Source organism: Schistocerca cancellata, chromosome 1 (assembly GCF_023864275.1).
Source record: "Schistocerca cancellata isolate TAMUIC-IGC-003103 chromosome 1, iqSchCanc2.1, whole genome shotgun sequence".
Classification (NCBI taxonomy): Eukaryota; Metazoa; Arthropoda; class Insecta; order Orthoptera; family Acrididae; genus Schistocerca; species Schistocerca cancellata.
Window position 1 is genome coordinate 265,477,374 of NC_064626.1, and position 26,589 is coordinate 265,503,962.

The 26,589-nt window shown below is 39.9% G+C and overlaps 1 protein-coding gene across 1 annotated transcript in view; it reads left to right on the plus strand.

Annotated features, from left to right (window-relative positions):
- The first annotated feature begins 16,834 nt into the window (after positions 1 to 16,834).
- Positions 16,835 to 26,589, plus strand: part of LOC126169221 (peripherin-2-like) — an 84,184-nt gene continuing 74,429 nt past the window's right edge. Inside the window, exon 1 of the mRNA XM_049920628.1 lies at positions 16,835 to 16,980. Within this exon, the coding sequence (XP_049776585.1) occupies positions 16,835 to 16,980 (146 nt within the window). The remainder of the gene's footprint in view (positions 16,981 to 26,589) is intronic.

Consider the following 26,589-nt stretch of genomic DNA (forward strand, 5'->3'; position numbering starts at 1 on the left):
TGTTGTCCTCGTCATTTCATCATCATCATCATCATCATTTGTGACAGTGGTTAGATTGGCCTGTGTAAAAAAACTGGACCGTGTAAAAATTTGTATGGGCACTGATGACTGTGCAGTTGAGCATCCCACAAACCAGACATCACCTAAATATGAAACAAAATTGTTATGTTCTATTTGAGTAGTATAACTATGGAGTTTCTGTCCCACTTTGTCAACATTTATGATGTCACTTGTGCAGCTTCCTACCATATACACTGATGAACCAAAACATTATGACCATTTCCCACTGTTAGGCTGAATGCCCACTGATGCTGTTGCGTGTACATGATGCAGAAAGGAAAGAATGTAAGTGGAAGAGAGACAAATGGACAGTCATTATAGCGGTGATAGGGGCAGCAAGTACGGAAACCACTGATTAAGTGGTTTTCCCAAAGGATGCATCGCTGTGGTGCTACAGCTGGAAACGAGAATCTCTGAATCAGCGAAGCTGGTCGGCAGTTGGAGATCTACTGTCGAGAGTACCTGTGGAAAGTGGTAGAAGTATGCTAAAATAATGAGTAGACAGTATGGCACTGGATGTCCACATCTCATCACAAAACTTAGAGGCTGGAGAATTCCCCACTGTGTAATCCAGGATAGGCAGTGATCTGTGACAGATATGACAACGGAGTACAGTGCTGGTGCACGCACAAGTGTTTTGCAGCGCACTGATCAAAGGCCAATGTTAAACCTGGGGCTCCCTATCAATCAACAACTATGTGTTCCTGTGCTGACCCAGTGACATCATCAGTGTGATTGCAGTGGGCACAGATTCACCAAGTTTACACTGTGTATCTATAGAAATGTATCACCTGTCCAATGAATTGACCTTATTGTGACACCAGGTCGATGGCTGGGCCCTTACATGTCGTCATCCAGGTGAAAGGTTGCACGAAACATGCACCATGCCACAGTTGCAAGCTGGTGAGGGCAGAATTATGCTGTGGGGTACAGTAAGCTGAGCTTCCATGGGATCTGTGGTGGTAATCGAAGTCATCATGACAGCAGTGAACTATATGAATGTTATAGCTGACCGTCTGCATCGCTTCATGCTTAAAGTCTCCCCTCCAGCCATGACGTCTTCCAGTAGGCTAACTGTTCATGTTGCACAGTTGCATTAGTGCAACTGGTTTGAGGGGCATTGTAGTGAACACACATTGATGTCTGGGGCAGCAAGTGTGTCTGTCTTTACCCACTGGGACGCATATCAGTCAGTCGCCAGCTGCATGCCCATAAACTACCATCCCATAATTTGCAAGAATTTCTTGACCTGTCTGTAGACATCTGGTGCCATATACTCCTGGGATCCTGTCAAGGATTTGTAAAATCCGTGCCAAGCAGAACCTGTTCCGTACTGTGATTGAAAAATGGAACAATACAACATGAAACAAGGTTTATAACGTTTTGGCTCATCGGTATATACGCTTATGTTGCATAATCCACAGGAGGAGAAAGATGTAGGAGTCAAAGAGGGTTCAATCCATGAGGTTATGGTGTCCTTATACTGGCCATTAAAGCGAAACATCGAATTACAGCCCAGTATTTTACTGGCTATAAAAATGAAATAGGCCATCAGTATGTAGTGACTATCTTGGTCCTGCACAAACGAATCTGAGCAATCTGTATTACTTTATAAATTGGTGTCATGTTCTAAAGTACTCCATCATTTACAGTAAGTACAGAAAGATGTTGACAACAGTGACAGAGCCTGGGAGTAGTGATTTAACTTACAGGTGAAAGTGCACTTGTCAAGAAGCATAATTCAATTGTTGTGCCATACTTTGTGTAAGGCATCATGCTACCCCAAATTAAAAATTTCTAAATATAAATTCACTGTATTACTGTTTGGTAACCCTACAAAATACATGTTAGCTAAATTAATATGCCTGTCAAATGTCATGAAGTTATTACTACATCTAAAATATCTGTCAAATATCCATGACAATTTTGACAGTTCTGTGGTAACTTACAGTATTCCCACATTTGTATTATTTACCAACAATACGAAAGCACAAACAATGTTATTTCCCCATTTGAAACATATACAGATATTAACAGTAGGATGTTGGAATTATTTATCAAAAATATGTAAGTGTAGATACAGTGGTATGTCAAAGTAATTAGCACATCTAAATTGTCTGTATTATTGTTCTATAAAACACATGTTAGCTACAATAGTTTGTCAGCTACTACAAGAGAGAATTAATGTGTAACTTATACTTGATACCTAAACCCACTTGTGGAATAACAAATTAACTACTACATGATACTTCCACATTTAAATCGGTTTTTTGCTCTATAAAACACATGTTAGCTACAGTAATTTGTCAGATACTGGGAGAGTGCACTTATTGTGCAAATTACACTTTGTGCCTAAAAAAGACAGTGGAAAAATTGGAAATTTGTGGTAAGGTCTTATGGGACCAAACTGCTGTGGTCATCGGTCCCTTAGCTTATACACTACTTAATCTAACTTAGACTAACTTATGATATGGACAACACACACACACACACACACCCATGCCTGAGGGAGGACTCGAACCCCTAGCACAGGGAGCCGTGTGGACCATGACATGGCCTCAGACCACTCAGCTACCCCACACGGCAATGACTGTGGACTCTCAAATTAAGTGCCACAATACTATTACCATGTATAAATTGTTGCTTAACACTACAAAGCATATGTGGCTAATTATTTTTCTGCTTTAATAATCAACACTTCATCTTTTAAGCTTAAATTAGGCTTTGTTACAAAAATGAACTGACGAAGCATCATTCAAGCTGAGGAGTAAAAGACAATGCATCAAGAAACATAGAATTAATATTATTGACTGACTAATATACTTTTTTATTTATTTTGATCTTGAAATTACCTGTGGTGGAATGTTTAGCCACGGAGATCACATTTTCAGATACTTTAGCATAACAAACTGTGTCAAAAACGGTGAGTTTTGATAAGATATTTAATGTGTTGTCTCACTTAAACAGCAAATTTCCATAATATCAAGTGTAACTTCTAAATGCACCAAAATACGATATGTAGACACAATATGTTCAAAGACCATGATGGGCAAGCTTCCATGCAGAGGAAAGTCCGATCTCTCGAAAAACCAGTTTTTGCAAGAAAAGATGTGTCTATCTCATATATCAAAATACTTCAAGGTTTCTCCTACAATAGTAAAAAACGCATGTGGCATTACTGATGTTGTTTAACTGTTCTACAACATTTATTTAGCGCATAGTATTTAAATACATTTCAGTATTAGGTCATATTATCCTAGATTACATAACATTACATATATTCACAGACAAATGTCTAGTCCTGGGGGTCAATGTTTCTTCATGTCCATGGGTGTAAACCAGAAATTTGCCCCACACGTGACCCCTGGGTGGTGCTAAGAAGGCAACAAAATTGGCAGCCAGACAATCTTTCTAGATCTCTTGGCTATTCGAAAAGTACATAACCGAGAGGAAATGACACTACAACAGTAAAAAAGAAATAAACATTCTTGTTTATTTCTACTACTGATCTGATATACAGATTACAGTGCATTTGTCAGCGACTGACTTCTGCTGACAGACAGTGGGGACTATATGAAACTTAGATAAAATAGTGTACTGAAGAGTGGTAATATACAACATAGATAAGAAATGAGGCTTTCTGTGCTTGTATCTAAGCTATTTAGACTACTTTTCGAAGTCACCCAAATGACAAATAGTCACTCTACACTAGGGTGTTAACTTTATCTTGTAGTACAAAATGTTCATCATCTACTGCTGATAATGCTAGGTTGCAGTAAAACACAGAGGTTACCACTTGATACTTCCCCCGTCAATTGATATTTCACTACAAAACTGTAAGAAATGCCCCATACATCACAATGTTGCAGCAAAATTGTTGCAAATGTACCCATTTTATATTTGGTTACACATAAGCATCAAACAAAATTGTAACAAACTGCTCCATACATCATAATGTTACAGCAAAATCGTAAAAAATTGCCCTGCACATAGCAAGCTACAGACAATTATCAAATAAAATTGTACAAAATTCTCCTATTCCTTGCCATTTTATACTAAAATTGCCTTTTTCTGCAGTTAAAACGCGATTTCTCTTAACTTAGTTGCTGCGATACAGTAGAAAATCTTCAATGATAAAAAATTGCTACTTCTGGAACAATGATGATCAGTTGACATGGTGACTGCTATTATCTTGATCGCAATGAATATTGTCATTTTTAATGCATGATTTTGCACAATAATTAAAAAATTATTTGCTGACAGTTGGTGTCAGCAGCAGGAGTCCACATAATGTTGTAACATCAGAAGCTGACAGTGTTCATGCCCTAACCTGACAGTAGGTGTCAACTACTGGATCTTAAAACTGTATTTTATCACCAGAAGCTGGCAAGTGTATAGGCAGATTTAAAGAAACGAGTAACTGTCTGCATTATTTATCAAAATCTTCCACAACCGAGTTGTATCACTTTGAATGTACATGTGCTGATGTCAAGAAGTCTCAGCTTGTTTGAGATGGTGCAGATGCATTTATGTCAGCTTAAGAAAATATGGCCAGCTTGGAGATGCAATAAGGAAGAATGAGGGAGGTGTAGAAGGGGAGCTGCATGTGCGTGATGAATCATGCACTTAGGGTAATACGATTCACCATAAGAGGAGATAATGGTAATCTCCACATCAGCTGGCCATCACCACCAAAATACAATCCATTTTTAAATTATCGAAGATTTTTATAGCGTCACAATAACAAAGCTAACAAAAACTGAAGTTGAAGATGCAGAAAAATATCTATTCGAATATAAAATAGTGATATGTAGGGCAATTTCTTAAATTCTGTGTGATGATTATCTGTAACTGTTATTGTATAGGGCAAATTATTACAATTTCGCTGTAACATGGTGATGTACAGGACAATTTGTTACGATTTTGCTGTAACATGCTACTGTATGGAGCAGTTTGCTACAGTTGCATTTCATGCTTAACTGAATATAAAATGGGACTATTTATTAAAATTTTGCTGTAGAATGTACAGGGCTATTTGTTTCAATTTTGCTGCACAGGGCAACGCTTAGAGTGAAGTGTCATGTAGTCTGCACTGTGCGATAGTGTAAGTTAGCCTTACTGATAGAAGGTGAACGTTTTGTACTTATTTATTACTGCTGTTCAGTACAACAGTCAAGTGAAGTATCATGTGGTTTTCACTGTATGTCAGCAGAAGTCAGTAAGCAAGAAATGTTCTTGAACCTGTGCGTTATATCAGTAGTATCAATAAGGAATCCACGTGTGTTTGATACGTAATACAGACAATTTTTGAATTCGTTAAAGGTGGTACAGAGATCAAATTATTCTCATTGACAAGTGTACTTCAAACTGTAAGATAGATCAGCAGTAGTTCCTTGTGTTTTTGTGGTGTTATAAAACAAATTTTAAGGATTCCCATAAATAATATTGAAAATTTTTGTTCCCTTTAATGTGTGGTACAAAGATTGATCTATTCTTGTTGACAAGTGTGGCTTGCCCTATAAATTAGAGCAGCACTGCCAATATGCAACTCATGTGTATTTCTTTTTACTGATACACAATAATTAAGTTACAACACTAGCACCATGTGTCTTTTGTACAGTTATAGTAGAAATGTTTACATACACTCCTGGAAATGGAAAAAAGAACACATTGACAGCGGTGTGTCAGACCCACCATACTTGCTCCGGACACTGCGAGAGGGCTGTACAAGCAATGATCACACGCACGGCACAGCGGACACACCAGGAACCGCGGTGTTGGCCGTCGAATGGCGCTAGCTGCGCAGCATTTGTGCACCGCCGCCGTCAGTGTCAGCCAGTTTGCCGTGGCATACGGAGCTCCATCGCAGTCTTTAACACTGGTAGCATGCCGCGACAGTGTGGACGTGAACCGTATGTGCGGTTGACGGACTTTGAGCGAGGGCGTATAGTGGGCATGCGGGAGGCCGGGTGGACGTACCGCCGAATTGCTCAACACATGGGGCGTGAGGTCTCCACAGTACATCGATGTTGTCGCCAGTGGTCGGCGGAAGGTGCACGTGCCCGTCGACCTGGGACCGGACCGCAGCGACGCACGGATGCACGCCAAGACCGTAGGATAATACGCAGTGCCGTAGGGGACCGCACCGCCACTTCCCAGCAAATTAGGGACACTGTTGCTCCTGGGGTATCGGCGAGGACCATTCGCAACCGTCTCCATGTAGCTGGGCTACGGTCCCGCACACCGTTAGGCCGTCTTCCGCTCACGCCCCAACATCGTGCAGCCCGCCTCCAGTGGTGTCCCGACAGGCGTGAATGGAGGGACGAATGGAGACGTATCGTCTTCAGCGATGAGAGTCGCTTCTGCCTTGGTGCCAATGATGGTCATATGCGTGTTTGGCGCCGTGCAGGTGAGCGCCACAATCAGGACTGCATACGACCAAGGCACACAGGGCCAACACCCGGCATCATGGTGTGGGGAGCGATCTCCTACACTGGCCGTACACCACTGGTGATCGTCGAGGGGACACTGAATAGTGCACGGTACATCCAAACCGTCATCGAACCCATCGTTCTACCATTCCTAGACCGGCAAGGGAACTTGCTGTTCCAACAGGACAATGCACGTCCGCATGTATCCCGTGCCACCCAACGTGCTCTAGAAGGTGTAAGTCAACTACCCTGGCCAGCAAGATCTCCGGATCTGTCCCCCATTGAGCATGTTTGGGACTGGATGAAGCGTCATCTCACGCGGTCTGCACGTCCAGCACGAACGCTGGTCCAACTGAGGCGCCAGGTGGAAATGGCATGGCAAGCCGTTCCACAGGACTACATCCAGCATCTCTACGATCGTCTCCATGGGAGAATAGCAGCCTGCATTGCTGCGAAAGGTGGATATACACTGTACTAGTACCGACATTGTGCATGCTCTGTTGCCTGTGTCTATGTGCCTGTGGTTCTGTCAGTGTGATCATGTGATGTATCTGACCCCAGGAATGTGTCAATGAAGTTTCCCCTTCCTGGGACAATGAATTCATGGTGTTCTTATTTCAATTTCCAGGAGTGTATGTTGATAAACAATAGACAGTTTTGTTTAGCTGCGAAGATTCTATTTTCATTTGTGATCTGAGATATGTTGTTATCTTGTATATTATGATAAGGATCCTAACGTATTTTGTACTTGAAGTCTTTATGTATCTTGAAAATCATTTTATTTTGGTACAAGAATCGATTTTTCGAGAGATCGAATATTGTTCTGGTGGAAGCTGGTTCAACATTGTCTTTGACTACATTTTATTTACGAATCATATTTTGTGTATTCCAGCATTATGCTGGCATATTAAAAAAATTGCAGTCTAAGTGATACAGAACATTATAGACCTGGTCAAAACATAAAAATTTTAATGTTGTTTGTTGTGGCAGCATGTCTGAAAATGTGACATCGGTTGCCAAACATGCTACGAGAAGAAAGTTCAAGATTAAAAGTAATAAAAATATACCCTTGTCACATACGGCATAGTTATGAATGGACCTAAAATGGTTAATTGAATGGCTGACAGATGTTCTTCCTGTTACCACCGTGTTACCCTCCAGCACCGAATATGCGTTCCCCAGCTGCATGTGTGTGTGTGTGTGTGTGTGTGTGTGTGTGTGTACAGTTATTCATGTTGTAAGGAGTTTGTCAGAACTCTCCATTGCATTGAAAACAATATATCCAACTTACTGCTATTCTTTGCATTGTGTAAGCACTGAGATGTGGATAATAACAATCTGAGGGCGAAACATGGGAGCGCGATTCTAAGCATTGTTGTGAGACGAGGTCTGGCTGTGATGTGCCACTCTGCCCTCATATCGGTGATGGCTGGTCTTACCACACTCAAGAACTGATTTCATTTATATAGCCAAGAGAGATTTCCATGGCTTAACTACACTTGAATATGAAAGTCAAGGTAAAACTCGCAAGCATAGCGCAAAAACAATTGCAGAGTTACGCTTGTGACTGTTAGACCGAGTTTGCACTAATCCCATGTTTTACTTGTCAGTTGAAGAAGTCTCTTTATCCTCCAAATAATAATACGTTATCTCCACATCCATTAATAAGTGAATGCTGTACTTATTGACTGTTAATATAACTTTGAAATTGAAATAATTTGTTAATCTGGCAGTCAACCATTGTTGATACCTATGTCATTGTAATTGTCATTGTCTATTATTGGTTATGGGTTATGATGAATCTGAAGTTTTAAACACAATTTATCGATGAAATCCCTTCTCACAAGTTATTTAGTAGTTAACAGGACCCTGGAGAATTGGTTTTTATTAAATTCATTGTTAGTAACTGTAAGCTTCACCTGCTGCTGCTGCGAATTGCTGTAAACAACATGGAAAAGAGAAGTCATCTAAAGAGGTAAGCGCGAAATGTAGGGCCAGAACAGAGGCACTGACATACCACAACATGTGATGTACTCTAATCCAGTAAATTCTATAGCACAAATTAGATTCTGTATCACTTGTAAATTCTAATTCAAAAACGCAGTCATATAGCTTAGATACTCAACGTTACAAGTTCATTTGTTGCTGTAGTTTTTTATATTCAAATACCCAGTCATGTTGGTTTTAAGTTTTCATGTAACGGTCTGTTGAGGGCTTAAATGACAATGAAACTTACACTCATACAACATCCACACAGTGTTATGCACGTTAGATTCAGTTTGATGATAGCTCAGGTTGCTTATTGAGTCCATTTTCAAAGATAAACATAGGCATTATTGGCTATAGAACATAGGCAATATTGGCTGTAGCTACATTACATATTGGTTGCATGTATGTTACAATGTGAAAGTGAGCAGAAGTTTTCTAAATGCTTGTTACTCACGTAGCTGAAGTGCAAGGGCCCAGCACTTACGTTGTGGTATGTGGAGAATCACCTAAAAACCACATTCAGATTGATGGACACAATGATACTTGTCATTATTCTACCAGGCAAATTCGATCCTGGGCCAACTCATCTCTACATCCTGGAAGCAGCATTTTAACATGCATGGCTAGCCATGTGCATTATTACTGCAGTATGTTATTTTATCGAAATGTGTTTTTTGCTGTTACAGGACAGTTTAGGTATGGAAACAGCATTGTGGCACTCAATTAGAGAGTCCACAGTCATGTTTTAGGCATCAAGTAAGGTACACAGTAACTGAACTCTTCCAGTGGCTGACAAATTATTTTAGATAACATTTTTATAAAGAACTGTAACAGAAGTAATTCAGGCATTGTAATGATACTGACACAATCACTGTGTGTGTGCTTATGTATATCTGATAAGTTCAAATGGTTCAAATGGCTCTGAGCACTATGGGACTTAACTGCTATGGTCATCAGTCCCCTAGAACTTAGAACTACTTAAACCTAACTAACCTAAGGACATCACACACATCCATGCCCGAGGCAGGATTCGAACCTGCGACTGTAGCGGTCGCGCGGTTCCAGACTGTAGCGCCTAGAACCGCTCGGCCACTCCTGCCGGCTATTTGATAAGTAATACAGACGCTTTAGACCAAAAATACTGTAGTTACAACACTATTGCCTATACTTTTACATATTTCGGATGTGGAAATAACTTTCTCATAAAACTTTCGTGTGTTTTCGTATTTATGACAGGCATTTTAGAAGAGGAAATACTGTAAGTTGTATTCAGTTGTAGAATGCAGACAATTTAATTTGGAAATATTTAATTTGGATTTCCATTGTGCATTACACCAAGTTTGGTACAATGATCGAAATATATTTGTTGACAGGTACCAATGGGTGAGCTAAGTGTATTTTGATAAATAACACATTCGTTTTAGATATCCATTGTGCCTTGTACAAAGTGTGGTTCAGTGATCGAACTATGCTTACTGACAATGGAGATATGGGGTGGCTAATTCGTTTCAATGGCTAGAGCAATATTGGGCTGTGATTGGCTGTTTCATTATAATGTCTGCTAAAATGCTGGACTGTGACTGGGAAAGCAAAATATGTGTATGTGTGTTTGAGAGAGAGATGAAATTTATTGATGAGCATAAATTTTTGCTGATGATACTGTGATCAAGTTGCTGTTGACATACCATCTCTCCCCCTCGCATGCATGATGATGTCATAGAAAGAGAAATAAGAAGAAAATTAGGGTTTAACATCTTGTAGATATCAAAGTCATTAGAATTTGAGCACAAGCTCAGAATGTTCAAGAATGGGAAAGGAAATTGGTTGTGCACTTTCCAAGTTATCGTCCCAGTAATCTGCCTGGACCTTATTTAGGGGCATTACAGAAAACCTAAATCTGATGATCAGACATAGATTTGAACTTCAGACAACTATAGCTTATCTCCATCTGTTAGAGAGATACAACCAAGTAGTCAGGCAATAACTTTTTATTTACTTAAGCTCAATAACCAATCAACTGAAAAATCTAAGCCAATAAAAAGAATGCTAACAAAGATCAAAGAGTAAAGCAAATTGTTCGAGGGATAGTCGCCACAGAATAATGCTGCGTTTCACTGTGCATTTAAAGATGTTCTTCTGGTTACTCCAACAGAACCATTGTCCTCCTGAATGCGAATTCAGTGTAATAACCATTCAACCATCTCAGTCGATCGTAGGAAGGGGACCTAGATTATGACATCATGGAAATGTGCAAGAGACGTCACAAATAAAACAAAGTACTTCGGAGTCATTATAGCCATGCTACTCATCTCATTGCCCAGATGAATTCACAAAACTCTATATATTGTTAGTTTTTACCATTATGCAGAGCTTGTAAGTGAATCTTGTATGGTTTGAAGCACAAACATCGCCTCAAACACGCCAATAGAGCCACGAGGAATGGCTAACTCACAGCTGGCGTGACGAGTAGATTTCTGCAGACAACGTGCAAAAGTCCGTTGAAAGCGATCTACGTCTTGAACGAGCATATGGGGTAGACCTACCGTTTCCACTCAGGATGGAGATTTAGCTGCACAGTTGTTACTGAACTCTGCCTGTTGTTGATGAGTATCTCCCCATCGATGCACACACTATGGATAATAAATGAGAGAGATAACTGCACCACAGAGACCCCTAACGGCAACCACATGAAGTGCCTGCTTACAACTGGGGCCATGGCAAATTTTCAGTTTCCACGGTTAAGTAAAAATGTATCACACATTTCTACCTTCGTTCTTGTAGAAGATACAGTCTTATGAGATCGGATGGACCTTTTTGGAACACCTTTTCTAAGGATATATCTTAAAATAGGCACACCAACGTTTGACGAATTATAACAAGTTATTTGTTTTAATTATAGGTATGGGAAGCTTCACGCAATCATGACCGGTTTCAACTATTACAGGTATCTTCTGTTTTCGTGCTTCCGCAGTTGTCACTCCCATCTTTAATGAAATTTTATTCTGAAGCGAATTGCACTCTGTTGTGAAAATGTATGAGAGTTTGAAACTGTATCATGGACTGGAAATTGAACTGGCACCAGGTCTTCCATGTGAAATGCTCTTAGCGACGCAAACATCCAGAAAAGACTCACTACCCCCTCATAGTTTCTTTCTATTCCAGCAAGCTATGTAGTAATGCTTCTCTGAAATTTAGGAAGTCCATGCAGTGTAGCTGGATAGCCATGTCAGTAAGAACACTATCATGAAATGCAAAATTCCAGCTGTGAGTAACGAGCCGGCACACAGTTTAATTTGGTAAAGAAATTTCACTCTCATCTTTTAGAACAGGCATAGCCATTTTAGCTAAACTTAGAAATGTCGCTGTCATGACACACACGTGACACTGATATGTAACTTCTGGATACAGAAGTATCATAATGTAGTTAACGGACATCAACTGAAGAGTGGCGACCAGAAATGAGACAACAAAGGCACGAACCTCGGCGATAAGAAAGCTATGAGCTATATGGCCACCTGACAGTTCATCAGTGGCTTGGCTTAAATCTAGGAAACGTTTTCTATGTACCACACACAGCCTTATTTATACATCACAGCACACAAGACTGCACACACGGTTATAATAAATCGTACACCTCAGTGATTGACTAACATTCACAGAAGAGCTCCTTCTGGAGGAGTGGACGATCTGGAAGCCTCTCAACCGACAGTGCTTCCGAAGTTGCAAAGTCTGAAGAATATTAGTGGAGATGGATCCTCTTGGAAAAACAGACTTTGTGTGACTGTGGACATCTGCGGACTACCACTTCCCTCTTGCAGGTGAGGTCTGTCAAAACACCTACACTATGATGGATCTACGCAAAGCTAACCCAAACTCACTGGACATGGATGCCAAGAGTTTATAAAAACATGTGTCAGAAACCTTAGTGATTAATGCTTGACATCGAAACGTTACTAAATGTTCGTAGCAGCATATATCCGAAAATCCTTGATTAGGGAGGTATGAAAGGATTTATTATTCATGGCACAAAGATGACACATTTACCAAACACATTTATCTGTATGAAACGGTTTATTATCCATGGTAAAATATAATACATTTACCAAACAAGTTTTCACCTACAAAAATTTTCGAAGTGAGCTCCTCCTGCTTCCATGCATCCCCTGAGCTTCCGTTCCAAACTTAACTGTATGCTTGCGTTCTATACTTTGCTGTATGCTGTTGGCAATTCCTGTTGAGTTCTGTATTTGGTCAATCCTCTTTGTATACGCACGCTTAGAGCAGCAACATTAGGTATGAGAGACGAATACATCAAGAATTTTAAATGTTCCCAAAGGAAAAAAAAAAAATCAATTTGAATCAAAGCTGGCGATCAGTAAGGCTGTAGAATGGATTTCGCTTGACCGACCCAGCTGTTACATGATGATTTATGTGATGAATATATACTCTTTCGAGCAATTTTATCTGAAGATGAAATTTGTATATGACAGTTAGTCATTACCTCTGTATTATAGAGACCGCCAAACCACTGTGCTTATTTTAGAGTTAGTCACAATAGGGAACTGTAGAACTAGTACATATGAAACCAAATGGTTGTATCATATGTTTGCTGCTAGTGCAAGCATTTCTACTGATGCTACTAAGGCGACATGTGCGTCGATGATGATAATACAACACCTAATCCTAGAATGGATAAAATTTTCGACCAGTCCGGGAACCGTACCTGAGATCCTCGCATTGCACTCACGCTGACCACTGAGTATTCGCCTACTCAGCCGGACTACCAGAGCAGCAGACATACTAAGTGAACAAGTACGATTAAAATTTTAGTTTCCATAAGAGTGAAAGAAAATTAAACAGATAAAAAACGTAAAGGAAGTAAAATCGTAAGAGTATGCTGAAGGTCATAACATTAGACTCGATGTTTGTTGCGCCATTTTCTCTTTGGCGTAATAGAAGCGATTTGGCAATACCGCCACAGCGTAATTTAGAAAAGCCGTGGCGCACCAGTAGCGTAATAAGTAATAAAAAATCTAAAAATAGTTGTGACCACGCCTTTTTCACTACACCGAAAAAAACCGACATCTGTGAAGAAACATTTCTTGCAAAGAAAAGAAATGCACTTGTGTTTACCAGCTTTTAATCCAAGTCCATTCCTGATATCGAATCAAATTTATTAAGATACGTATGTAAGATGTGTAAAAATACATGAAACATTTGAGTGAGATCTGTCTGTAGGCTTCATATTAATTTCCGAGAGTGATTGCCTATCGAAGTTGCTGGGTGTAAACGATATGTGGTGACGTCATTTATCCACTGCGCCAAAAACAGCGGATGAAAGCTGCAGCTGATAGATATTTATCCTTGCCGTAGTGGGCTTGGTTACGAGTTGATTATTCTTGTTAGTTTTTGATCTGTGCTTGGAAAATAAAATGTTTTCTCATCTCATGAAAAAGCTGTTACTTCATAAAATATAAAGGCTCCCATAGTGGTGACCCCGACGTGATCGTAGCAGAAGCATAAAGAAAATATATATACCGACGAGAATAATGAATTCAGAGACAAAAGCATGGGGCAGTGGAATCAAGATTGAAGACTACAGTCTGTTCGACCAAGGATTGCGGTCCACGCCCTTTGATTCGCCACAAAACGGAACGACATATGTTAACGCAAAATATGGGAGTACCTACGCGCGACACGGATATGTTAAGCTTTCCGCGTTCTGGCCGACGCGCCCCCAGCTTTGGTTTACGCAGGCTGAATGCATATTTCGGCAGCGTGGGGTGTCTAACAACATTGATAAATTTAGTATAGTGGTTTCACATCTAAATTTAGAAGTGATAGAGCAAGTAGAAGAAACCTTGTCGCCACAAAATTACTTTGTGCTAAAGGAAGCACTCATACAGCATTATACGTTGTCACCAGATTTGCGACTACAAAAAATTTTCGCATACGAAGATTTGGGCGACAAGACTCCGTCACAAGTACTCAAAGCCTTACGTACATTAGCCGGCCCGGAACTCCTACCTGAAGAGTCTTTACGTCTAATATGGCTTCGTAAACTTCCTGCCAACATCCATGCCGTCATTGCAGCAGAAACAGACTTACCATTGCAAGTCTTAGCAAAAAAGGCAGACACCATCGCAAACACCTTAACCGAAGTTTCTGCGTGTTCCGAATTCAACTACAGCCAGGATAGTGGCCCAAGAACGTGTAGTGTGATGGAATCTGACGTCAGTGAGCCAGGAACATGCAATAATACTTCCCAACAGCAGTGCTCATCAAACCCACTAATCCTGTCAGACATGGAGACCGGAGAGTATTTGTACATAAAGACCTGCAAGCAACGTCCCACGTCTGGCTTAGGGATGATACGGTGCGCCCGCCGCTTGTTTCGCCTTACTCTGGACCATACAGGGTAATCGCAAGAGGAAGCCACAGCTTCAAAATCGATAAGGATGGTAAAGAGGAGACAGTCTCAATTGAGCGGCTTAAACCTGCTTACACCGAAGAGGGTACACCCCTTCCTCAGTCTGCAAAATCACCCTCAAACGTGGAGGCCAAAGAAACAGCAGATAGTCTCGCCGAGCCCTCGGTTTCAGAAGAGGACAACGAAGCAGCAAGCGCAGAACAGGAGCAGCCATTGCCTGCACCAGATGGTAGAAAAATCAAGTGCAAGTTTCCCCACATACCTGGTGCACCCGGTTTCAAAAGGAGGGGGGCTGATGTGGCGACGTCATTTATCCACTGCGCCAAAAACAGCGGGTGAAAGCTGCAGCTGATAGATATTTATCTTTGCCGTAGTCGGCTTGGTTACGAGTTGATTATTCTTGTTAGTTTTTGATCTGTGCTTGGAAAATAAAATGTTTTCTCATCTCATGAAAAAGCTGTTACTTCATAAAATATAAAGGCTCCCATAGATACATATTGAACTTGCGATCGTAAATCGATCAATCGACTCCGGTGGCGGGCGTTTTGATTAGTTATTTGTGATCGTCACTTTTATCTGTTTTCCGTCGTTCCCTTAGTTGCTCTAAACTAGATACCTACGCGAATTATTTGCGAGTTGCTAGGGAAACCCTGACGATTTATGTCGTTAGTGAGCGGGATGTCTGGTGTTCTTGACGTTTGTTCGGCGGATTCCCTCAAATGGAAAAATCTAATTCCATGTTTTGCCACCGTAGAAAATTGTTCGACTTTTTGTCGCAAATATGGAGTACTACCGGACGAGAAAAAAAGGGACTGTGTAGACTTTAGTGGTGCGAAGTGTGTAAAACTTCGTAAGGACAGTTTCGATGCTGAAATACCGTTACAACTTCATTGCGGACAATGCGGAAAACGAACGAGTATCAGGAATATATAGTTCTACTCTTCCAAATTATCCATCCAGACCATCGTACTGGACGTTCACATGACGACAACACAGATGACGAGTAAGGTAAGTTGTCCCCTTTGTAATTACAAGTACTTTCGTAACGCTCTTCTTTTGTCGTTGCTGTAGTGACGACCGTAAACATAACGCACGCCACTAGAATCGCAAGACCGATTTACAATCGCACGTTCGATATGTATCATTTGGACCCTGCGACTTCGATAGGCAATTATTCTTGAATATTACCTTAATTACATTCCAAATCTATACGGCGCTTATGGACAACTTGTATGCCCTATTTGCGTGCCCTATGCGTGATTTGCGTGATTTGGAGAAGTCGTATGTTGGTGACAAAAAATTCGTTATGCGTATTTGAATGCTCACTCCATAGATATTCCTACTCTATGTACCGGAGAACAGTCTTGTCCTTGCTAATGATAACAAAGACATCTGTATTCATTACTAATTTTATCTGTGCAGTCCACAGATGCAGCTTGTGGGATGCGACTCTCGATAGTGCCCTATTTGTTCGGCGATCAGCCCTCTTCTGTGTCGTTAAGAGCCTATTTTCATGGTTCTAATAGAGACAACCCTGTCACAGCAAACTCTTCATGCTGCGACGTATATTTTACTTTTTCTTCACTTGGTCTCTTTGATATGTTCTATCGGAGTAATAGCAACCGGCATTCACATCTGGGTGAAAGTTGGGTCGTATCTGAGCATGATATCTATCAGCGACGGGTACATGCTTCCCGTCCTACTGTCGGGAATAGGGACGGTATGTTTGCCGCCGAGCTTCGCGGGATTAATAATGAGCCGCTGGGCGAGACCTAGGAAAGCAGACATGCGAATAAACAAGTGGCTGTTTTGGTATGCTGTCACAGCTGCAGTGATTTCTGTAGCGATACTGATTGTAACGCTTATATGCGTGTTTCATTCTATTTATGACAACAAAAGTGTTCATCACGCTCTTTTAAAGGCTATGAAAGAGTATGCTACAAATGCGCAGATGAAATCATCGATCGACATTCTCCAGATTACGTTCAAATGTTGTGGGAGTAAGTCGTACAAGGAATGGTTCTACGTTTCATGGTTTGATCCTCAGCTGGGCGGCGTTGAACTAGAGAAGTAAGTCCAAAAGTATAATTTTAAATTATTAAATGTAGACTTGTTTAGTAGATATCATCATTGTTGGGATTTATCACTCACTAAACTAAGTCTCGGGCTACGTCACCGAAGAGTGTATAGATGTAAGAAAAAGTTCTAAGTACGCAACGGAAAGCTGGTGTAGACGATGTGTACCGTTAGTTTACAGGGAAATCGTGGTGATTGCTACCAACATTTTGTTACACAACCTGCTGTTTACTTTATGGTGCCTAAATAATAATGCGAGCAGTAAATGGCCAGATGTTTTCAGTAAATAGACGATTTCCCATGTCGAGTACTGCACATATTCTAAATATGACTAATTTGCAGGTATTTAAAATTTTCTTTGTTCTTCTCCATAGATCTTCAGTTGCTTAATCTTGATAGGAGATGAGAAGGCATCTGTTTTGTCAACAAAGCTTTTGTTATTTAACTGTTGGTCCGAATTTTCTTAGAAAAAGTCTAGTGATTTTTGTAGTTGAACTACGAGACTTCATTTTCTGAGTTGCACCACCCAACAGCCTATTCTGAGAGTTTGTTGCTGACGTGCTGCGTTTTCATGAGACAAACTTCCGGAATACGAAAACAGTTTTTCGCTGTCGCTTTTCCACATAAGCGAAAGTACCAGACATTGGTTTTCCGAAATCTGCTTTTCCGACTTATAGATGTAATAAAAAGTTCGAAGTAAGAAAGGGAAAGCTGGTATAGTGGATATGTACCGTCAGTTCACATGTTTACAGGGAAATCGTGGTGATTGCTACCAACATTTTGTTACACAACCTGCTGTTGTACAGAAATCAGAAGGCAGTTATAAGAGTAGAGGGCCATGAAAGGGAAGCAGTGGTTGGGAAGGGAGTGAGACAGGGTTGTAGCCTCTCCCCGATGTTATTCAATCTGTATATTGAGCAAGCAGTAAAGGAAACAAAAGAAAAATTCGGAGTAGGTATTAAAATCCATGGAGAAGAGGTAAAAACTTTGAGGTTCGCCGATGACATTGTAATTTTGTTAGAGACAGCAAAGGACCTGGAAGAGCAGTTGAATGGAATGGACAGTGTCTTGAAACGAGGATATAAGATGAACATCAACAAAAGCAAAACGAGGATAATGGAATGTAGTCGAATTAAGTCAGAAAATGAGACACTTAAAGTAGTAAAGGAGTTTTGCTATTTGGGAAGCAAAATAGCTGATGACGGTCGAAGTAGAAAGGATATGAAATGTAGACTGCCAATGGCAAGGAAAGCGTTTCTGAAGAAGAGAAATTTGTTAACATCGAGTATAGATTCAAGTGTTAGGAAGTCGTTTCTGAAAGTATTTGTATGGAGTGTAGCCATGTATGGAAGTGAAACATGGACGATAAATAGTTTGGACAAGAAGAGAATAGTAGCTTTCGAAATGTGGTGCTACAGAAGAACGCTGAAGATTAGATGGGTAGATCACATAACTAATGAGGAGGTATTGACCAGAATTGGGGAGAAGAGAAATTTGTGGCACAACTTGACTAGAAGAAGGGATCGGTTGGTAGGACATGTTCTGAGGCATCAAGGGGTCACCAATTTAGTATTGGAGGGCAGCGTGGAGGGCAAAAATAGTAGAGGAAGACCAAGAGATGAATACACTAAGCAGATTCAGAATGATATAGGTTGCAATAGGTACTGGAAGATGAAGAAGCTTGCGCAGCATAGAGTAGCATGGATAGCTGCAGCAAACCAGTCTCTGTACTGATGACCACGACAACAACAGGCGGGTTAAAATAACAAGGCGGTTGACAGACACCGAATAGGGCGATATTGTCGGTACGCCGTTACCCATGCCTAGAGCGGCCAGTGGGTCAGAATCCCAAAAAGCTGGTCAAAATATAAGTAGTTGTTCAATTTGTACCAAACTTAGTATGTAAGGGTTTACGGAGTTTCTGATTAAGAATATGATATCAAAAAGTGAAAAAAACAAAATGGCGGACCCAAGATGGCAGGCTCTTTGTACACTACTATCATTTTTTACATATAAAAGTAATTTTTAGGGAATTATCGAGGTTACTGATGATGACAGAGTTCAAAAAATTTAAAAAGGTGGATCCAAGATGGCGGTCAAAATCTATGTCCTTTTATTTATTTATATATATATATATGTATATATTTCATATAAAAGTCAGTATTTAGGGGTTATTGTAGTTAATGCTTAAAAAATAAACCAAAAAAGTGGAAAACTCGAAGAAAGGACCAAATATAGGTTACAAGATGGTGTAAAATATTACAAAAAATTATTTCCTTTCAATTACAATTATTTATTTTGTAAATTTTTTATAACTTAATTTACAAGTTTTAATTTTCTTTTATCCTTTTTCATCTTCTGTTTCAACTAAATCGTCATCATCCTCAAACACTGTTTCCTCATTATCTGCATCTGCATCTGAATCTTCATAGTCTTCCGCCACAGGAACTAAGAGGGCAACGGCTTCTGGCGATAAACTCTTCAGTTTCTTCAGCGAAGATTTGCGTAAGGAAGAAACGTAGGGGTCTGTCGTTGCCAACAATCTCGTGAACACGTCTTCCATAGTCTTAACTCTTGAAAACTTTCGAGAAAAACTCAGGCGATATTGCTTTATCAACTTATTGATAGATTCCTGAGCATCCTCCGATAGTGGACCGATGGGTAAAATGGCCGAAGAAATAATGTCTGGACCATGAATCAACAATCTATGGACTGCTGTTGGCATGTTGTACCAGGGGTATTCTTTCACATAGTGCCTGGCAGTTGCTAAGGCGTATGCTCGAAACTTTTCAACGTTGATCTGACGTCCGCTCGAAATCGTCTGCAAAATTATATGGAAACGGTGGATTAGTTCTTTGGAAACTCCAGTTATCAGCGCTGATGTTGGAGTGTTTTCAAAAAAATGTCGAGCGGTGTTTCAGTCATTCGTACTGCCAAACCCTTGTTTCGGCATGTCAATTACAATTCCAAGCTGCTCTTTGAAAGCTTTTTGAATGTTGGGTTTCAGTATTGCTTTTTCCTCTTTATCTTCTGCTGTACGTGCCTGCCACTTTTTTGTTTTCATTTGGTATGCCAAATGAATACAACATTCAAAACATCGAGTTGATAGTCCGTACTGCAGATAATCGGCAGTAACTTGTTTTTTCAAAACATCGTCAATGTTATTAAATTGGGCAGACGTAGCCTAGCAGAGATAGCACCGTTGCGCAGATTTCGTGTTGGTGATAGCATTGCACACTTTACCATCTACCATGGTCATGCTTAAATTGTATTTAATGGAAATGTCTTTCCCATGAATAACTGTTTCGAATGACTGGAGTTGTTCGATCTGTTTGTCGTAATACGCTTTCTCATTTAAAGACGTTTGCTCTGTTTCCTTTGTAAATTCTAACTTCAATGGTCTGCAAAAGAGGGTTGAAGATGGCTTCGGATTAATCCATAAGATCTTTTCTTCTTTAGTTTCTTCATTTGCACCTGCAAGTTTCAGTGGAACAAGCGAAGTGAAAAATAAAGTTGCATCTGAAATACTCGAATCTGAAAACTTCATTTTATACATGCTTTGCCCGGAGGTCCCGTCAAAGCCCCACTTACAAATAAGGGCCATATTAGACATTTCCGAATCACTCATATGTAAAATATCGTCTCGTTTCAGCAGCAGAACACGTTGAACAGTGTGGTCTAACAAAGCTTGCAACCGTATATCAGCTTTTGATTCGGTAAAAGTGAGGGTTACGTCTGGAGGGCAGCAAGCTTTTTTTGTTACCAAAACAGCTGAATACGGTGGATATAGTGTGTTTAAGCCTTTTCCTTTAGCCCCATTTCAAGATCCTTTTGACAATTTCAAGTCGAAAAGGAGTGCTAGACCTTCATTTGCATCATGTGAGGATGGCGATGATGTTGAAATTCGCAAGCCTGCCTTGTATTTTTTCACCTTGGATGGACTTGAGAGTGTGACGTCTTTCACAATCTTCGCAGCATCTGGGTGCCCCGAAGAACGAAGACTCATTTGCTCGGTGAACGATAATTCGACAGGACTGAACTTTGTACGAATCTCGTCAGTTCTCTTTCTTTTAGACCTATCAGATAATGTTTCAAGTTTTGTGGCAGGTCGGCCTGTTGATTTAGTCACACTTGCAGGTTTCGAATCAATCTGAATATATACTATTGTATTTAACCAGGTTTCGTTCTTCTTGAAAAAATATCCTTGTCGCCGAGTTGCTTCCTTATACTTGCTTCTTAACTTTGTTAATAAAATCGAAATGGTAGGCTTCTTATCATAGGAAATTTTAATTGTATGTCCACTTTTTTCTGTCAACGACCTTTCCAAATGTTCTATGACCCCTTCCAAATCATTTGACAAATACTCTTTTGTTATTAGAAAAATATCTTTCCTCGAAAATCCGATTCTGGAATACGCTGGATCAGATGAAACTGAAATTAAAAAAATAATCTGTATTACACTTTTCGTCATTTTTCTAATTATTTTATTCTTTACAATGCTTCTACGTGTCGATTGTAATTTAAATTGTACAAATAAAACTCATAATTAATTGATTCTACTGTCATTTTTGAAGATGTCTGAACAATGACATTTTGCAAGTGACGCTTAAAACGTGGCTCAAAGCCAGAGTCGCAACTAGTCGCAGGATTTGAAGCTTAATTTACAAAGATAATAATATATACTTGCGTACACAGCGCAAAAGAAAGCGGAATGTCGTGGAATTCGTAACGTATCTCTATTTTTTAAGCGCATTTTACGATTTTGTCATTCATTTCCCTGTAGTACGTTAATTGAAATGTAAACGTGCATAATTGATGATTTAATAGTGATATAAGTGTTTTTTCACTAGTACATACCTCCTGGCATACATTCCATATTGAAAGTATTGGTTTCACTTGCACAAAACATAAATAACTTCCTTCAACAACACGACTGTTTTTGTAGTCTGGCCAGCTGCGCGCACGCTAACAATGAACTGCCGCATTTGACCTGAGATATTACCGAACAAATGAACATCTGGTCGTCCGCACAGCCGGCATTCAGTTGTCCCAGCATTGCTGCTGCCAGCCTGATAGTCCAAAATCCCCATCTTTAAACTTTTTTTTTCCTTTTTGGCCACGTTTTCAAGATTCTGGCCCACTGTGGGCCGTGGTGGAACACCGGCAACACCGGCTAAGTACTGAATTTCTTCGTTCGTTTCCCATTAACCTGCAGTACTGACTTCGCCTTGCAGAATCATAATAGACGTATCGCTTTTCAGCTCACTTTCTTTTTAGCTACAATAATTCTTTTTCATATTGTAAAAGAAACAGCACAAAGAAACAAAGCATGTGACGAAAACGATTCACAAATGTTATGTTATTGGCCATAGTTTATTACAGTCTGTAAAGCGATAGCATAATGGTGAAAAAAAAGAGGCAGCAACTAAGCTCGGTATCTAGTTGATTGTTGCTCTGGTAACTCTGTTGTTGTGGTCGGGGTATAGTCAGCATGATTGCTGTCCAATTCAATGTAGGAGACAAATGACTTCTTCCTCAGTGTGATATTTCTTCATCACCTTCGCTGGACAAACAACGTCAATCATCAAACATCACTGTCACAAAAACGGTGGAGTGTCTATATGGGTTCGAAAATCGATTGTAAAAAATGAAGTCCGACATCTGGAGTCACATTTAGAGCATCGATATTAGAGTGTTTGTATGATCAGTATCAAGTGGTGTTAGCGAAATCGGTTAACGGAACGCTTTGTTGGGAGTATTTGTTTTGTAAATTAAAAACCACCTTTTCTTGCGGCACTGAATTTCAATTTCCTATCCACGTTTCGCCCGTTTTATTTTAAAGCATCCTCAGTGAGAAGCAAAATGATACAGTTTTTATTTTGATATATGTTCTTTGTAGATTATAAAATAGTTCAGATCTCGTTTTTTGTGTAAATAAGTGATTACTTACAGTACTTCACGTTTTTTGTTGGCATCTACGTTTCCTCTCATGTTAGAGCTCGCGCTGTGCCTTCTTTTTCGAAACACAAGCACGTTTTCATGTTATGAATTTTTTTCTTTACAATTTCCATATTGTTTCCCCTTATTGTTGTTGCACGTTAGTCTTCTGTCACTAGTTGTAGATATTTGATCGAAAACTGTTATTGAAAAATGTAACCACTTTGAATTCACGGTATGTCTGGTCCTGTTTGGTTTGTTTACGTAACATGTTGCCCACCTAACGATGCCTGTTATTTTATTTAGCGTGTGTGTGTGTGTGTGTGTGTGTGTGTGTGTGTGTAATGAAAGAGTGGGTACGTGTGTGTGTGTGTGTGTGTGTGTGTGTGTGTGTGTGTGGAGAGGGGGAGTGGTGGTAGGGTGGGTGTATTGATGGTTATTCAGTGCGAGTTGTAGAGTGTTTAATATGATTGTAATAGCTGACTGAGAGTGGTTGAAACTGATTTGAGTTCTGGTGTAAACTATTTTGTGGTATGGTTCATGGACAAGTGAGTGGGAAGACATTGGGTGGTATTATTATTTTTATTACGACAATAATCCTCTGTCGGAGTGCTACTCTACTGTTATATATGCTAGTGTGAACAATAAGTTGCTTGGCATGAGCACGTGAGTATTCAACAGGGTTTTCTTTCCTACTTTGGTTTTCTGTATGTGGTAATTTTCTTGCAGGGCTAGGAGGCGTTTTTTATTGTTATTTTTTATATTTTCGTATTTTCGTCTCCAGAGTTAGTTTGTCATTGTGTTTTCTTAGGCGTTCTATGTGGAGTGGTTTGTCCCATACTTACTCTGTAATTGATATGTACCTCCTTTTTGGTGTAGATTCTGTTTTGGGAGCCATGTGTAAACGTAGTATTTCTTTGAATCAACGATCTCTCTACCACTTGGACTGAGAACTCTGGTCACAGAGCGAAATAATTTGTTTATTATAATATTTTGTACGGTCTACATCACTTGACAGGAACACAATGTGACGAATAACATTTGAATAGTTTCATAGTTGTATAAACGTTTAATAGCACAGTGCAGCGTGTTATGCAAAATAAGACAAATGATTTCTGATTCCACGTTGGTTAATGAGAATTATATGACTCACACTTAATTTCGCCCTTTATTATAAATTAATACAAAAGTAAATTCATTGAGAGGTCTTTTGTCTTCACTAAGATTTTCACTTTGGAGACGATGTAGGCGTGTACAGTCATTGTTTTAGCCAAGTTGCCTCTTGATATCTCCGTCAGCAACCAAGAAAAAGGCGGCCTTCCACGCAGTATTTACAGAGACCGAAGGCAACAACACGGACTAGATAGGCGTGTTCATGGAACAGCTCATGATTAAATCTTGGGTGAGTAATGGCAGCCATAGAAAGTCTACATTATTTACATTTTTTATTGCATGGTTTTGCTGGAAGCGATGGTACAATATTGGTATAGCTTTCCCATTAGTTACGAATGAGAATTTTACATCTTTTGTTCATTTGCTTCCTTATTTTTATTTTGATGTTTTTAAAAGGACATCAACAATTGGTATTTTATTGGACTCCTCTGTTACTGTACACAATGCTTTCTCTATTGCCCAATATAAAAACAGTGATTTTTTTCTGTCACATAACTTTTGTATTACACAGAGGATGCCATGCATGATATAATTATTTGTGGTGTCTATGTACTGATATTTTATCAGCTTCGAGGCCAATCGTGAAATCTGTGTTTTCCTCAGGCCATTTTGATTAACTTAGGGCCTGCAAGATGGCATTGAGTACCACAGTAAGGGCTGTTGTGTCTGATGGCAATTTAAACACAACCCCTTACTTCTTAGTGTTGTCTAGAATAGCGCTGCCTGTCTACCTTCTTCGTTGAAGTATTTTCGATGCATTGGTATAGATTACCTTTTCTGTCGTCCATGTGGGTATGGAATACGTTACGCTATTATTCATGTCGTGTTAGCAGACTGGCAGAGGGTTACGACGCTGGGACGACCCTTGTGCTTAAGGACGGAAATTTGCTGTAATCTACAATGGGTGAGGAGTAAGTCGATGACATAGAGGCAGAGTTGAGAATTAAAGACCTGCTAGAGGAGGAAAGTTCCCAAGCTGAGGCAGTGGACTGCGAGTTCATCTTGTAAGAACTGAAGCGTTACAGGAGGAATTTCACATTTCCTAATTGTGCGTGGCAGATGGTGTGATCAGGTCTGCCTCTAATCAATTTAATTTTTTCACTATTGTTTTAATGCTGAACTTGTATGGATCAAGTCTGTTAGTACTCCGCACATTTTACCAACGTCGAGTGTATTCATGCAAGGATGATTTATTTGGTCGGCGATACTGCCGAACCGTTTGTATTTAGCCACTCCCAGATATTTCTCATAGCGTCACCCATTTTATGTGGTACTCTTTCATATGTTTCACATTTAGTGTTGTAATACCTGAATCTCCCGTTGGACGGCATTATGTAAATCCGCAGCGAATACATTAAATAGCAAAGGAGAGATAACTGAGACCTGCAGTAGTCCTACAGTTCTTTCTCTTGATCATATACATTTTCCCTTATCCGTGTTGATGAGTCTCCTGTTAATAACGGACAACGGTTGAAAAGACTGTAGTCGGGATTCTAAGATTTTGAAGCTTCGTAGCTAATAGAGGAATCAACACATTTTCATAGGCACTGGAGATAACTGCGTACACCACCAGAATGTAATCATTGCCTGTTATCGATGACTACCTGCAAATAAACTAACTTTTGTGCTCTGTTCTTTCCTGAAAACTATTTGACCCTTAGGTAGGACGTTCTGGCTTTCCTTGTGCTTTTTCCATGTGCTATTGCCAAGGTGATTTCTGAAAGGCTGATATTTTGTCGCTGTTGACTTTGGTGATTATAAGCTCCACGATGTCAGTTGTGTTGCTGTAAGCAATATTTTCTAGGAATTTCTACGATGAGACACAAGATTTGTTATATCCATTATGATTTCTAGTTTTGACAGGTAGGTTGCTATAGAAGTCTCCTTTTCGAATCTTACTTGAGCGTTTGACAATGGCTCTGACTTCAAGATGACAAGGTTACTTGTAGCTTGTATCTCCTAACGATATTTTTCCCTTTTGTCCTCGTCTGCCAGCTTTCCTTTAAACATTCCGTTGTCTGTTCAGGGTACTCAGCCCAGCCAACTATTCAAATACTCCATTTACGACAAAGGCAGACTATATTGCTTACGACTGAAGTACTTGACATCTTATATAGGTAGGTGATTAGGTATCAGCGATCCTTGGAATACTTCTCAACTGAGGTAATGAGTGATATTGGCTGTGGAGAAGCCGACATTTATGGTGCTGTCACGTTGGTTATGTTTTGCTGCTCTTTTTGAAGTCCTGTTGTTTAAGACAACCAAGCAGCCCCCTCATGTTAATACAGCAATAGTCTGTCGTCATGGAGCAGGTCCCGGAATGAGTAATGGGCATTAACATTCCCAGCGTTAACTGTTTGATGTTCTGTTGAATTAAATCATTCTTTTGGTTGATGACTGGTGCTGTTTCAGTCTGGCACTCAACGGAGAGAAGATCCCACATCCTAAAGGAGTCGCCAGTTACATCTGTGGTGTAAATGTACGAGGTGTGTT